Here is a 14295-nt window from a genome sequence, read left to right as displayed (position 1 = left end):
ATTTGTTTGCCTATCTAGGGCATCTTTCACTTCCTGTAATGTGAGAAGGCATCGTCAGCCCTGTAAAGTTCTTGAAGAGTTCTGAAAGCCTTTCTATTATGAGTCTCCACAGGCGGGTTCGTCAGTGCTCCCACCAATGTGGCATCCATCTTCTCCCTGCATATTCTATGACGTGCGATTCTCAAATGTGCCTTAGTACATGCGTGCAGAATGATCGGGACTGATAGCATAGGGAGCGCGAACAAGGCTCCGTGCAAGTTGAATCGCAAGTTGAAAGGCTTCCGTATCCAGGCCTTTCATTACATAGCTGTCAATATAACGCATCCAGTGCTCTCAACACATTCACCCACCTTAGTAAATATTGTTGCCTTTGATGATCCATGCAATTCGAAGACGAGGACGTGCTGTGCGTAGTGTAGTCAACAGTTTGCATCTACTGCCTTTCGAGCTGTTTCCCTTACAATTTGCCATGCGAAACCTACAATTACGGGTTTAAAGAGGAATTTCTGGAAGCTTAATGAACTCTCGTTTGGAATTGTATTTCTTGTTGACATTTCTTAATCGGAATTACGATCTAAGTTTAGGGCAACAACTCAGCGTTCCTTTTTTTACTATCCTAAGGTAATAACTACCGAAAAAATTCCGACTTAGACATGTCCCAACCTTCGGCTTGCCCGGTCAAACTTTCTCGGACCTGCATGCAACAAATGAACCACACTACTCTCCCCACTAAACTACTGAATTATTAAAATGAAACCGAGCAACCCCTACCTGTGTAGACCTCTTCTGTTTTCACGCTCCCTTAAATTGCGTCTCGTTGTTCTTTTAAGCCTTTTCTGGCTCGACCACATCGACTAGTACAAGAATCAACAAATCCATTTGGGGCCGAGGAAGACGAATAGACGACCCCATCGTCACCCCTAACACCGCCTTGACGCCCTGACGTTTAATGCCACTTCCATGTTTTGATTTTTATCTCATGTCTCTCATTTCCAAGGTGCAATACCTGTGATCTTTTTGATTCTTGAGCAATGTAAATAAAATTCCTCTTCTGAATGATCGTCTTCTTCGTCGGAAAGGCAACTACGACAAGGGCTTATAAAAATGCGGAGCAAGAACCCTCAGTTTGGGAATTTGCATTATGCGTTTCGCTAACGGTTGTTCGATGGTCATGGAACCGAGTGCAATTCTAGGCTCGGTGTTAACTGCGTTACCTTCATTGCTACCAAAAGGGAAGTTGTTTTGTGAAAAGCACTTGATTTTATTAGTTTAACAGAGCACAATTTGCTCCAACTACCCTCCTACTAGCGCTTGTGGTGTTTCTCTTCAAGCGGGTACAAAGTGAATTTCTTCCACTGAAACAGAAAATAAACAACAATGCAGTATAATTTGGTACGTCCATGATCCTCGGATGGTACCACAAGATCCAACCAATCAGCCGGGGCAAATAAACATGCTTTCGAATTGTGGTCATTATGGATGTTCAGCAACCGAAAAACGATGCTTACCTGCAGGGTCGCCAACTTCCTTGCCTTGTTTGAATGGTGGCAGCTTAGCAACCTCAGCCTTGGCCTCCTCGTGCAAAATGTGGTAGGGACTGGCCACGTGGGTCACATTCTGCCTACGTTGTTAAAAGGGGAAGTTAGTCAGTCTTGCAAACAATGCACTTATACTCCATGCATATTTATTTGGCAAAGCCTTCCCTTATTAGCGATAAACGAAGGGTTTATCAGCCCAGGCACCCCCTTTTAGGACGCAATACATAAGCTTAGCACCTCTCGCACGCACAACAATCACTGTCCGAGAACAAGCTAATTGGAATTCCATGCTACTACATTTCGATTAATTAGACTATAATGCATCCGAATAGATACCTATACTGGGAATTGAATACACAACCCTGGAAATCAACCAAACATAAATCCGTCTCAATATATCAGTTCAGTTGCATACGAAATACAGAAGTGACGAAACGCATTCGTGAGACGTGCAAACATACCTGAAGAGTCCTGATGACTCAGAACGCTGAAGCACGAGATGCTTCCATTGTTCATGAGTCTCGGCAATCATTTTAAGGGCGAATTCCTGATTCAAAGGGATTAGAAAGTATTAGACCACCTAAAAAGTGAACAGGAGCCTACAGAGTTGCACAACCCACCTTGTCCTTATACTCCTCATTGAAAGCAAATGAATTCTTAGGTTTGCCGGTTGGAACCTTGTAGTTGCGGAACCAGTCTCTAGTAGCCTAAACCGCAATTGAGTACATAAAATTTCGGAAGAAGGCAAGACTAAGGGTTGATTGCTTGACTCACATCCAAGAAACCAGGCATGTGATGCTCCACATCTTTAATATCACTGAGCTTCTCCGCGAGCGGATCTTCTACATTGATGGCGATCACCTTCCAGTCTGTTTCACCTGCAAAACAGCACAGAACATTCCACAATTACAGTAAAACGCACCATTTTATTCGTACTCGAAATACGCTTGGCGATAACTAATCTTATGATACGTGCCTTCATCGATCATGGCAAGGATGCCAAGAACTTTGACTTGGATAATGCTACCACTTGGAATGATTTTATTCCCTATTTCACAGACATCAATTGGATCGTTGTCACCCTTAGCCTCGGTATTGGGATCAACATAAGCAGGATCCTCGTAGGTCTGTGGAAGAGCACCATAGTTCCAAATGTAGCCTTTGTGTGGGAAAACATTATTCACATATCGCAGTTTTCCCTTCTTCACGTCTTGTTTGATTGGATTTAAGAGCTCCTCTTTGCATATTTCCATCTTGGCGTTAGTCCATCGCGGTATCTCAACAACCATGTTGAAGGTGTTTGAAGAATCGTGGTGGAGAGGAATGTCGTGGAAAGGCGAAATAGGACCATGTTCGGAAACTAAAAGTATAAACACTCGTGAAATGCCTCTTGACAGTACACAGTAGTAGTCTTTAGAAAATATCAATTAAGTGTGCAAGGTGCCAGAACATTGTGAGGAACAATTTTAACAAGCGGTTGGGCATTTTACAAGAAATTCCAAATGCGGAGCATTATAATGCTCATCTCCAAGGCGATCAGTTCCAACAATCAGGCAGGTAAGCTCCATCAAAGCGAACTCACAATTATCCAAGAATTACAATTGCGGGAATACAAGAACAGTGACTCCGATATATAACTGTGAAACCTACAGAAATACATTCTGTACTCCGTGGAGTTAGACTCCCCAAAGCATTTTGTGGTGAAAGTAGACATCACTAACTTGAGCGTAGAAATCAACGGACGACGTGTACAGGACAAGAGCGCCACAATTGCCAAAGCAAAAAGCACCTTACCAACTGTGTAGCAGCATCAGCATCAAAGGAAACAGTAATCTGACTGAAGTGGAAGTATGACATCCTTTACTAGCACAGAAGTGTACTGATATTTCCTGCTAAAAATATATTTCTGGAGAGGACTTGTAAGTATGGAGTAAGATCATTGGGTTTTATAACGTGTGTATGTGAAATTATTTGCAATGATATAATCCCTCTCAAGTCGCCTATTTAAATTGAGAAAAATGGTCTTTTGACTTAAGAAATGAATCTTCCTTGGATCTAGAGCCAATCCTTTATGGCTGTTTGAACACCATGCTTTGCATATATGGTCAAATCACGTAGTCTCATTTGAATTCAACACTTAAAAAGCAGTGAGTTAGTATAGCATTTTGCAGGGAAATAGAGCCTCCGTGGTATAACCTACCAAGTACTCTTCACCCAGTTGAAGTGGACTGGTGTCACAAGTTATTTCAGGGTCAACTTACTAAAAGGCAAGAAAACACCGTTTCAAGCCTAGAATATAAGACCGTCCTGTATTGTACGCAGTCTTCTTTGGAGTCGCAAGAAGCTGTAGTAGCAAGGCAGGACATGTGTAACACATGCGCGGATGATAATACCTTTTAGAGTAGGTCACGTCAACTACGTAACTGAGCTAAAGCCATCGACCCCCGAGGAGGTTCGCGTTGTCTATCCGATCCATTCATCCACTGATATTCTTTGGACCTTTGTTCTTTCTTCCACCTATCTAGCGCTCAGCCTGACTGAGCAGTTTATTTCGACTCCAGATTTATGTGTGCTGAAATCATCTCCATTTACAACAGGCGAATATTAACTGCGTTGTGTGACTAACACCTGGTCAGACATGGTTCAATAGTTTTTGTTGACTTTCTATTGGAATGCCTGATGCTGTGTCTAAGTGGTGCATTAATATACCAGTTCGATGAAAAGTTGACGTTTCTTCTTACTAAGTGACGCGTTGAAATGTTCTTGGTTAAGAACCATGTCTCACCCTAAGTTAGGGCATTATGCGTGTTAGAATTTCTGCTTTGTGACTACCAATTGTATTTTTAGGTCGCGAATGTTGAATATACTCCGTGCTTATTTAACTATGGAATGATTTGATGTCCAACCACGTCCATCATAGTACGTTATGTGACTCGTAGTGCACGAGGTTTTCTGATTCATAGAACTATGTCTATGAAATTGTCTTTACGCTGTTCTTTTCCCTGCATAGGGTAATCGCAGGCCATCCTAAATTTATGTGCATTAAATGAAGCCGGAAAAAATGAGTTTTTTCCACGAGTAATATCATAAGCGGTTCCTCTTTCATCACGGTTACAGCTTAAGTGCAATACCCAGAGACTTCTCTAGGGACGAGATAAGTCATGACACCAAAACGGAGTATATATTTAAACTGCAGAAAGGGATCAAAGGCTACTGGCATGGCTTAAAGGCCAGTTCACCCGGTGAAATTAAATTAGTGGCCCGCGGAATCGGCTCCTTCACCAAAACCGTGAGTTTAACATACAACGTATTACCTAGCCACTCTCCTCTTCGGAGCTTCGTCCCAGACGCTTTCCTTTATCAACCTCATGCGTCAGCTATCACAACGTAGTCGGTGCCTAAGGAAATATTCACGACCCATCTGTGCCAGTCATCACGTTGTTATGCAAGCGAGCAGACACTTGACCTCAGCGTCTCTGATCCCTCTTGGCAACTTAATTGGATCTGCAGTTCAGTTCAGGAATGGGAAATTGTGCTGACGATAAGGCGTATCTATAGGTAGATGTAGGATTACTGGCCTAAAGAAGACTTATGTAAGGAAGTTTAAGATTTAACACAGGCTTATTGGGGGGAGAGTTTCACGTCTTTTCGGATCTGCCCAGTCGTATCCATCCGGACTCTCTTCATCTAGTAAAGAAGTGGAAGAGATACCGCGAGATTACTTTATCGACAACTTTATGCAGGTACGGTAGGAAACTTCTGCAATGAAACTATTTCAGATAGTTCACTGCTAGTTCTGCTTCAGGTGTTAACACCTTTACTTCAAAACACGGGACTGGGATAGATGCCGAAGGTGGATGTCAATTTCAACCTCTCTGTTTGGGCTCATCACCATTCTTCCATCTGAGGATATGTACTTCTGCCGCTGCGCTAAGATTCATCACGCTGCAGCAAAAACCAGGAAAGATGTCCTTTAGGATCGGGTTCGCCTTCCGCTGCCATCAATGTAGCGTCCTGAGACTTCCAGAAGGTATTGGCACTGCTGGCATTGCCCAAAGGCCAGCTCACACAGCACGGTACAAAAGCCAAACCAAAAAGTAACTCTTCACGAAACCATGAGTTAAACAACCATTGTATTAAATTCGTTTTTAATGTGTATCGTCGCTGAATGCAGTCTACACTAAGACATGCGGCTAATAGAAAGTGGGCGCAAGAAAGGACGAAACGTAGTCACTTGGTATTTGTTTTATTGTAATTTCAACCTAAAATGCACTATTCATGCATTTTATATCCTTATAACATACCCGACTAATGCACGGCATTTACGTGTGATTAAAGTGAATCGATGCATCGTTTAACTGTGTGCTGGACTACTTGAGAGAAGATTGTACATGGTTATCAAGTCATGCTGAGAGCCATATAACTCTTCTATAATGCTTATGTTGTTTTAATGTACCTTTCAGGGAGGAGGCAAGGTTGGCAATTCGAATCTCGTGAGAGGGTCGTCGCCTTCCGTGCCGAGGTGTAATTGCGGTCCCTCCCCTCTCTAAACGTTATGCTTATCCTCCCAATCATTTCTTCCTAATAAATATGTCAAAATTAGACAAACCGAGTTGTTCTAAGAACACTAGGAACAGGGGAGAGGAGACCTATGAGTCTTCGCCCTACACTGGTGGCAGCACCGGTAGACATACCTCCCTTCGGAGAAGATATGAATTTCGAAGATTGGCTCCTGACTGCCAAATTCAACCTCCCTCTCTACCCTCATTGTCAAAGAATACCTCTTATTCTCCGCGCCCTTCCCCATGCTTTATTTGTGGCCGCTGTCGGAGTTGGCATCACCCACGACACCGACGTCGACCAGTGCTGGGATACATTGGCTCAACTCGTCATGGATTGTGAAGAGCGTTTCCAAAAAGCTGATAAAGCCGACAAAGAGTACTCCAGGAACCTTTAACTTCTGCCCAAACGCGCTTTTCGTGGCTGCCCCCCTAACAAAATCGCCAATCGGGTAACAGTTTAGTTTAGACGCAGAGTCCGACCTTCCGCTTTGGCTGAGAAGCTCTGCGAAGCAAAGACTAATTCGCTCGACCAATTGGTCAAGCTAGCAACCAAGAAGCGGCAGGAACTCCGGGTTCTCCCAATTTTCCGAAAGCCTCAAAACTTGTCAATTTCAACATCCTTGCATCGCGCTTCTCCGCGCTATACCCCTAGACCGGGTGAGCCCTCCTTTTCCCTTTCCTGTTTACTCCCAAATGGCTCCCATTCTTACATGAGGGTTTCTGGTAAACTTGAAGGGCATTCCTGTAGTTTTCTTCTCGACTCCGGTGCAGCTAAGTCAATTGTGATCCTCCAGCTTTCCCTACCCCTTGTAACAGGGTTAAGACCCTCTCCCCTCCTACAAAATTGCGTTCAGCAGAAGGATGGGAGGTGCTAGTTGAAGGAGAAGCATCATTAAAAGTCTGCATAGGGAGGGAGACCTGGACAGTAAAATTCATCGCGTCCAGAACTTGCCTGAAACGTGATACTTGGTGCCGATTTTCTACGCTACACCAAAGCTGTCCTAAATTTTGCAGAATGAACCTTTTCCACTCATCGAGCCACCGGGGCTAGCACAGATACTTCGCTACCGAAAGATGACGCAGATGATATCTGCAATGCCCTTTTTGAAGTTGCAGCCATTTCCATGAAAAATCTGGATGATCTTTGTGCGCAACTGACTCACATTTTTAACTACGAGAGAAAAGAACTCCGTCAGCTCCTACTTAAGCATGTGAACATCTTTTCATGGCAAGGTGCAAGACTGGGACGAACAAATATCGTCAAGCATAAGATTGGTACTGGTGAAGCTAGGCCCATCTGGCAACCGCCCAGACGTATTCCACCTCCTTTGCTGGAAGAAATAAACCGTCCGGTTGAAGAGATGCTCCGAGATGAGGTCATAAAGCCATCTAAGTCACCATGGGCCTCTTCTATCGCGCTGGTAAAGAAGAATGACGGCAATCTGCGGTTATGCATCGACTATAGGAAGTTGAATGCTGTAACCAAGAAGGATGCTTTCCCCTTCCCCACATAAATGACTCACTAGACTCACTACATGGATCCCAGTGGTTCTCTACCTTAGATCTGAAGTCGGGATATTGACAAGTGGAGGTTTCAGAAGCAGACCGGGAAAAGACAGCTGTTATTTTGCCAAACGGGCTTTATGAATTTCAAACGATGCCCTTTGGACTCTGCAATACAGCAGCCACCATCCAACGCCTCATGCAAACAGCTCTAATCGGCCTACTTCCAAAGCATTGCATTATCTATCTTGACGATATTCTCTTTTTTGGTGGAGATATTTAAGAGCACAATGACAACCTGAAACTAGTGTTGGACCGCCTATGGGATGCAGAGTTAACCCTGAACCGGAAGAAGTGTCGTTTCCTGCAACGCTCGGTCACCTTCCTGGGACATACAGTCTCGTTGAATGGAATAGCCGTCACCGACGACCGTGTACAACAAGTGAGGACATGGCCTACACCAACCAACCAGACAGAGCTCCGCCGTTTCCTAGGTCTGGCAAATTATTACCGGTGTTTCGTAAAGGGCTTTGCTAAAATCGCCAGCCCACTACATAAATTAACCAAAAAGCAAGCAAAGAAGAATTTTAAATGGGAGAAGGAGCACGATGAGGCGTTTAAAGAATTGAAGCGAATGCCCTGCTCCGCTCCGATCCTAGCATTGCCGAGCTTCGAATCGAACGCCCCACCGTTTGTACTGGATACGGATGTGAGAGACGCGGCTATGGGCGGTGTACTCTCACAAAAGGACATAAAAGGCAGAGAACATGTCATTGCCTACGCAAGTACAAGGCTCAGTAAAAAAATGAGACAGAAAAGTGCGACGCAACGTGAGCTGTTCGCTATCTACTCAATGGTTCGACACTTCAGACATTACCTGATAGCGAGGAAGTTCATTGTAAGAACCGACCATCAGGCACTCACCTGGTTAAAAACAATGCAGGAGATCGATCGTTCAGTTGCACTTTGGTACGAAGAACTGCAGCAGTACGACTTTACAGTCCAGTACCGAAAAGGAAAAGAGCATGGTTATGCGGATGCACTATCCCGCAGACCGACTCCAGCAGATACAGGTGACGTTATAGTGCACACCGTATTTTTGAGTGATCCTACCAGGCATCATTGGAGAAATACACAGAGCACTGACCCTGACACAGCTCTGATATCTGAGAAATTCCTGACATCCTCGCATAAGCCTGCATCGGAAGAGATAACGTCGGCCGGTAAGGCGGCTAGACGGATTTGGCAAGTGTGGTCAGAACTCTCTCTGGAGGATTTGATTTTATGGTACCAAGAAGGTGTTTAGTCTCTCCAGCTTCTAGTGGTTCCTGAATCACTAGTACAAACAGTTCTGCAAGAGTTACACGAGCAACTCGGTCACGTGGGTGAAAAGAAGATGGATGATGCCTCGAGCAAAATATACTGGTAGCCTTCGCTCACCCTAGATGTCCGGGATTTCTGCCGAGCCTGTACCACTTACAGCGGTTTTAAAAGCCCCAACCCACAGCCATTGCACCTTTACAAGCCATGCCCACCGGTTTCCCAGGGGAAGGAGTAGGTATAGACATTATGGCTTACCAAGAGAGGAAACCGATATATTTTGGTTATGGTAGATTACTTCACGAAAGTGGCTAGGGTAGAATCCATGAAGTCACAAGATGCTGAAATGGTTGCTTCAGTTTTCTTCAATTGGTGGATTTGCCAGCATGGAGTGCCCGAATCCGTTCATAGCGATCAAGGCCCTAACTTCGAGAGCCGACTCTTCGTTGAGTTATGTAAGATGTGCCAGATCTCAAAGACACGCACAACACCTGCACATCCACAAGGCAACGGCCAGGTGGAAAGAACGAAATGCACCCTGATTGGACTACTTAAGGCCTTCACTAAAGACGCGCAACCAGGTGACTGGGATTTAAGTCTAGGGCGCGTTTTCTCGCATACAGAGCCAAGGTGCATACGTCAAAGGGTGTTTCTTCGTTCAAGATGCTCACAGGTCGTAAAATGAGATTGCCTTCCGACATCTTCCTTCCAAACACCGACGAACCAGCCAGCAATGTTCCAGAGTATATACTGCGCCTGAAAGAAGGTATAAAAAGAACTTTTAACATCGCACGCAAACATTTACGGCTGTCTTATATCAGGCAGAAGAAATGTCATGACCGATATAGCCGGACAAACGTCTACCGAGAATGCGACTTAGTGCAAATTTACAGACCGATCCCCCACCTGGAACACACCACAAGTTCCATCACCCACGGAGCAGGGACTCATTTTGGGTGGTGAAGGTGCTCCCACCAACAAACTACTTCGTTTGCAACGCACAACTGCGTACTCAACCGGCAACCATTCATCACAACAGGATGAGACCCTACAAAGGGCCACCGCCGGTTGGTTATGAAGATGAGGTTTATGCCCTGACCGAAGACAAGAGATCACCGGTTGGAATCCTCGGGTGGAGCTCATAAGTGGTAGCACTGGGGGCGGTGCATTAGTGTATTTTTGGGGGAGGAGGCAGGATGGCAATTCGAATCTGGTGAGAGGGTCGTCGCCTTCCGTGCCAAGGTGTGATTACGGTCCCTCCCCTCCCTAAACGTTGTACTTACCCTCCCAATAATTTTCCCCTAATAAATGTGTCAAAATTAAACAAACCGAGTTGTTTTAAGAACATTAGGAACAGGGAAGAGGAGACCTGTGGGTCTCGCCCTACTTTTCTATGATTTACTTATATATGTAAAGTCGTAAAACTAGAATTTTGCAACCGAAGCAAAGGCTGGGTGTGTCTTGCAATATTTTTAGGGCTTATCTTATGAACACAAAAATGACTTATTAAAAACACCTATTTGTTAAGGCACATGAGTTTAGACCTAAAATTGTTGTTTTCAGAGGTTTGTGACCTGGTTTAATAACGTAAAGTAGTACCTAAAAAGTTCTATTCAGAACAATTTTTGAAAGGCCATAGTTTCTGAGTTTTTTTATTTATTTGGCCTTTGCTTTTTTCGTTTGTTCGACTCCTCCTCCTTCTGCCATTTCGGTACCTGATTCGAAGTTGCTAATTATGTCGGCAGCTGATGATCGGGTGTCTGTCTTGGGCATGTTTCTCGCATTCGTTTATCTTTTGTTAAGAGGATCTTTCAGGCTTTGAGAAAAAATCAAGGAATTCCCAACAGGATACTGTCGATGAGTTGGATGAGTTATACCTTTTCCCCCACCTTCAACAGTCGGATCATTCAGATGCACCAATCGACATCCTAACAGGACAGAAGTCTGTGTCTCCAATTACTAGCGACCCCGACCAATCCTTAAAGACTGAAGGCGTTTTCGAAGAATCAAGCGCAGCAGAGAAGTGTATATCTCCCATCTGTTGGGATCGAAATAGTGAGAAGGATGCGGTTCGTGTTGATGCTCCGGAGAACGAATTTTCAAAAGAGGCTGAGGAAGAACAATCACAAAGAAATCCACTTAAATCGGAGTTGAGTAGTGAAAGTAATGGCGGGATGTCAGCTGAGATTATGGATCCAGATATCCTAACAGATTATGATCAACTTTTCATAAATACAAAGTATTTCCTCATCAAAAGTAACAATTATGAAAATGTTGAAATCGCTAAGAAAAAGAACGCCTGGTCGACCCCTATCGGGAATGAGAGTCGACTCAACAGGGCATATTACGACTCGAATAACGTCATCTTAATTTTCTCGGTTCGTGAAAGTGGAAAATTTCAGGGCTTTGCTCGTCTTGCTTCGCCATCTGATCCTCGTTTGCATATAGATTGGGTTCTTCCTTCATCTAGGATGTCAATGAATGTGTTAAGCAGTCCTTTTAAGCTAGATTGGGTTACCAAGTTAGTGGACATTAACATATACACCCCCTCCCCTCTTTAGACAAGAACTTCCTTTCAGTAGTGTTTCTCATTTAACGAACTCCTGGAATGATGGAAAACAAGTTAAAATAGGTCGGGACGGTCAGGTTAGCGCATTTCCTTGAGTAATTTACTTCAATCTCTAGGAGATAGAGCCTGTTTGTGGCCAAGCGCTGTGTCGCCACTTTCCATTAGATTCTCTGGAGTCCATTCCTGCAATTGTTCGTAAAATCGAGCCGAAGAAACCTAAGTCTAATGACTCATCTCGACGACGCAATGTCACGGATCGTCTTGGCACCTCTCAATCCCACAGTTCTTCATCCTCTCGGCGATCCAAAGACTTGGGCTTTAACAATCCAAATTCTGTCGGTCTTCTTGGCGCTGCCACTACCTCATCGCGTTCCACAATCCCTCCTTTAATGTCCTCAGTGAATCTCGCCACTGCGGCCATGTCAACTGTCGCTGCTATGGCAGCGATGAAATCAAACCAGTCTCGAGGCTCTCTGCTTCCCACTGCGGATATCTCTCGATTCATCACGCCCAATGCGAGCATTCTTTCCCATCTCTTACCTCAGGCTGTTGCCACAGATCCAGTGACGCTTTCTGCCCTCTACTCTTCTCACGCACCCGCTATTAACAGGATTTTCCAACAGGACGGTGTTTCACCGAAAAGACAACGTAGTCGCGAACGACATCGATCACCCAGCAGTAATTGCAGCTCCGCTGGACACCGTAGTGATTCAGACTACCGTCGTAATCGCCACGAGCGTCGTAATTATCGTCAGTCTGAGGAGTCATCTTATCGTTATCGTTCGAGGTTAGGTGTCGGCGATACTAAAGACAATTCTCTGTTGTTGACAGTTATGGTTTTATTTTTCCCGGTCTCTGGGCTCTTGCTGTTGGAGCGTGGAGTGTACATATGGAAAAATGTGATGAACATTGCCGTTATTAGTAATAGCTTACCCTGCGGCAGTAGTCATTATTATTATCATTATGTAATTCGCGTATCATTTATTATTGCTGCCTCTGTGTGTACCATTTCTGCCTTGAACTGTCTTTCACTACCTGTGACTTTTCAGGTTACTAACAGTACATGTTTGTTTAATTAACCGCTGCTTATCACTGAATGAAACCTGTAATGTTTTTATATACTCATAACAACTTTATATGTCGATGTTAGTGGGTGAGCTGAGCGGTAGGGTACTTGGTGGGCTCCATTAATGATGAACTTTCCGTTCTGCTGACGCTTCGATAGGCATTCTCGAGAGGGTTCGCGCGGACGGCGCCACAGGGAGGGTAAGTTCGACTGGAGATCTAATACTGCGATCCTTTGAAAACATATTCCCGCAATTGATGCTATTTCCCAGACTACAGATAAAAAATTTGCTTATCGATCAGTCTCATCACTCTCTAATCTGACCTTAGGGTCTTATTACTGATTTCCGATCAATTGAATTTTACCTCCAGATGTAAATTCCTCATTTCCAGTTTCTTTATCCAAAAAAGAACGAACGGTGCTAGCTCTCATGTATTGGAGACACGCATTAGTGGTCGATGTTGATTTCTGGACTTGTTTACAAGAGGCACTCATTTGCAGGTCGTCGGGAATCCAGACGAAGTCGTGATCGTTCCATTTCACCATCCAGGGCTAACGCATTCATCCACTGGGTAAGTGTGGGTGTTTTGTTTATAAGTAGTTCCCAGATTATCCTTTTGGTCACTGCGGTTTTTTAGTTCTCAAATCTGCCCAGGTAGCCTGTTCATTATGGTTGTCTGGTAGCGGGATGAGGTTGATGAATTCAATCCAATGAGATTGTATGACACGTAACGCATAGTTTGAGCCGATTTCTTGTTCGTTTCGTCAGCTTATCACCTATTTTCGTGCAGAACTACGAGGATTACCTTCAGGAAGTTCGGCGTGGACTCAATCCGAATCTCAATTCTCTTGTAAGTTCGGCATCACTTAATGTGCTGGACCACTTGTTTCTGCCAATGTTCCTTGCACTATTTCTGTCATAGATTAATGGCAGTATTCAACCCCGCCAGCAAACTGGATCTGACGCAGATAGGCAGGTGAGCTAGAAGTTCCTTTCCTTCAGCCATTGTGGTGGGTAGATTTGTCATTTTTCGTCGGTGTTTTCTTGGTACTGACTCTCTGTTTACCCATTTGAGCTTCTCTTAAGTCTGAACAGTGGACTCATCTCAGTGTCATGAAGGTTTGAAATGGGGAATTCGCTTTTCGAGCAGGGAAAGTAATTACCTATAAGGTTTAAGAGACTGAAGTTAGGAGGCCTTATAAGCTAGGTTTCACTGTGCTTATCTCACCCAAATTTTCAGTTTTGCTATTAAATATTAAGCCCTTTTTTCATAAATCAGATTGACAAATTCCGTTCCAGCTGTTCAGAGTTTACGTCGCTACCTGGATTTATTTGCTCGTCTACACAGTTCGGTCGCATCAACCATGCGGGTTGATAGTCGTGGATATTTCTAGGCTCTTTCTTAACCTTAAATTAAACAATTAGTGCTAGTACTTATGTTTTTGACACTTTAAGATGAGCTACACTTGGTGCATGTCATCTTTTTTGGCCTCGTAGTTTAATGAAAGCGTGAACGCCTTCTTGCGTAACACGTTTACAATAGCGGACTCCCAGCGTTCAAATGACGGATATGGTGAATACGAAGAGGATTCGCGCAGCCGTTCATCCTCAGTTGAACGTCACCACCGCCGTCGCTGCAGTCGGCGCAGTCGGCAACGCTCCTACGGGGGCAGCAGACGGTATGGTGGTGACGAAGACGGTAGGGATGGCCGTGGTTACTACTATCGCAGGCGTGG

At 44.4% G+C, this 14295-nt stretch overlaps 3 protein-coding genes across 3 annotated transcripts; 2 read left to right on the top strand and 1 right to left on the bottom strand. All coding sequences in view use genetic code 11, as the record gives it.

The window, feature by feature from the left end:
• Positions 1-1326: 1326 nt before the first annotated feature.
• On the bottom strand, positions 1327-3252 carry EGR_01176 (Inorganic pyrophosphatase; the record flags this gene model as incomplete). The annotated part of the gene is made up of 7 exons (XM_024490425.1): positions 1327-1355; positions 1509-1621; positions 2000-2085; positions 2159-2245; positions 2313-2416; positions 2497-2898; positions 3189-3252. 7 exons carry the CDS (start codon positions 3250-3252, stop codon positions 1327-1329), a joined length of 885 nt encoding a protein of 294 aa, XP_024355244.1.
• A 2937-nt stretch (positions 3253-6189) lies between these two features.
• EGR_01175 (Transposon Ty3-I Gag-Pol polyprotein) lies at positions 6190-7614 on the top strand (the record flags this gene model as incomplete). Its single annotated transcript, XM_024490424.1, has 3 exons — positions 6190-6476; positions 6573-6757; positions 7139-7614. The coding sequence occupies 3 exons, from the start codon at positions 6190-6192 to the stop codon at positions 7612-7614; spliced, it is 948 nt and encodes a 315-aa protein (XP_024355243.1).
• A 713-nt stretch (positions 7615-8327) lies between these two features.
• EGR_01174 (YTH domain-containing protein) lies at positions 8328-12571 on the top strand (the record flags this gene model as incomplete). Its single annotated transcript, XM_024490423.1, has 4 exons — positions 8328-8433; positions 10739-11444; positions 11485-11569; positions 11609-12571. 4 exons carry the CDS (start codon positions 8328-8330, stop codon positions 12569-12571), a joined length of 1860 nt encoding a protein of 619 aa, XP_024355242.1.
• Positions 12572-14295: the final 1724 nt, after the last annotated feature.

The sequence above is a fragment of the Echinococcus granulosus genome (genome assembly GCF_000524195.1).
Source record: "Echinococcus granulosus chromosome Unknown EG_S00004, whole genome shotgun sequence".
Classification (NCBI taxonomy): domain Eukaryota; kingdom Metazoa; phylum Platyhelminthes; class Cestoda; order Cyclophyllidea; family Taeniidae; genus Echinococcus; species Echinococcus granulosus.
The sequence above is the reverse complement of the archived record's forward strand: the minus strand, read 5'-3'. Positions and strand labels throughout refer to the sequence as shown.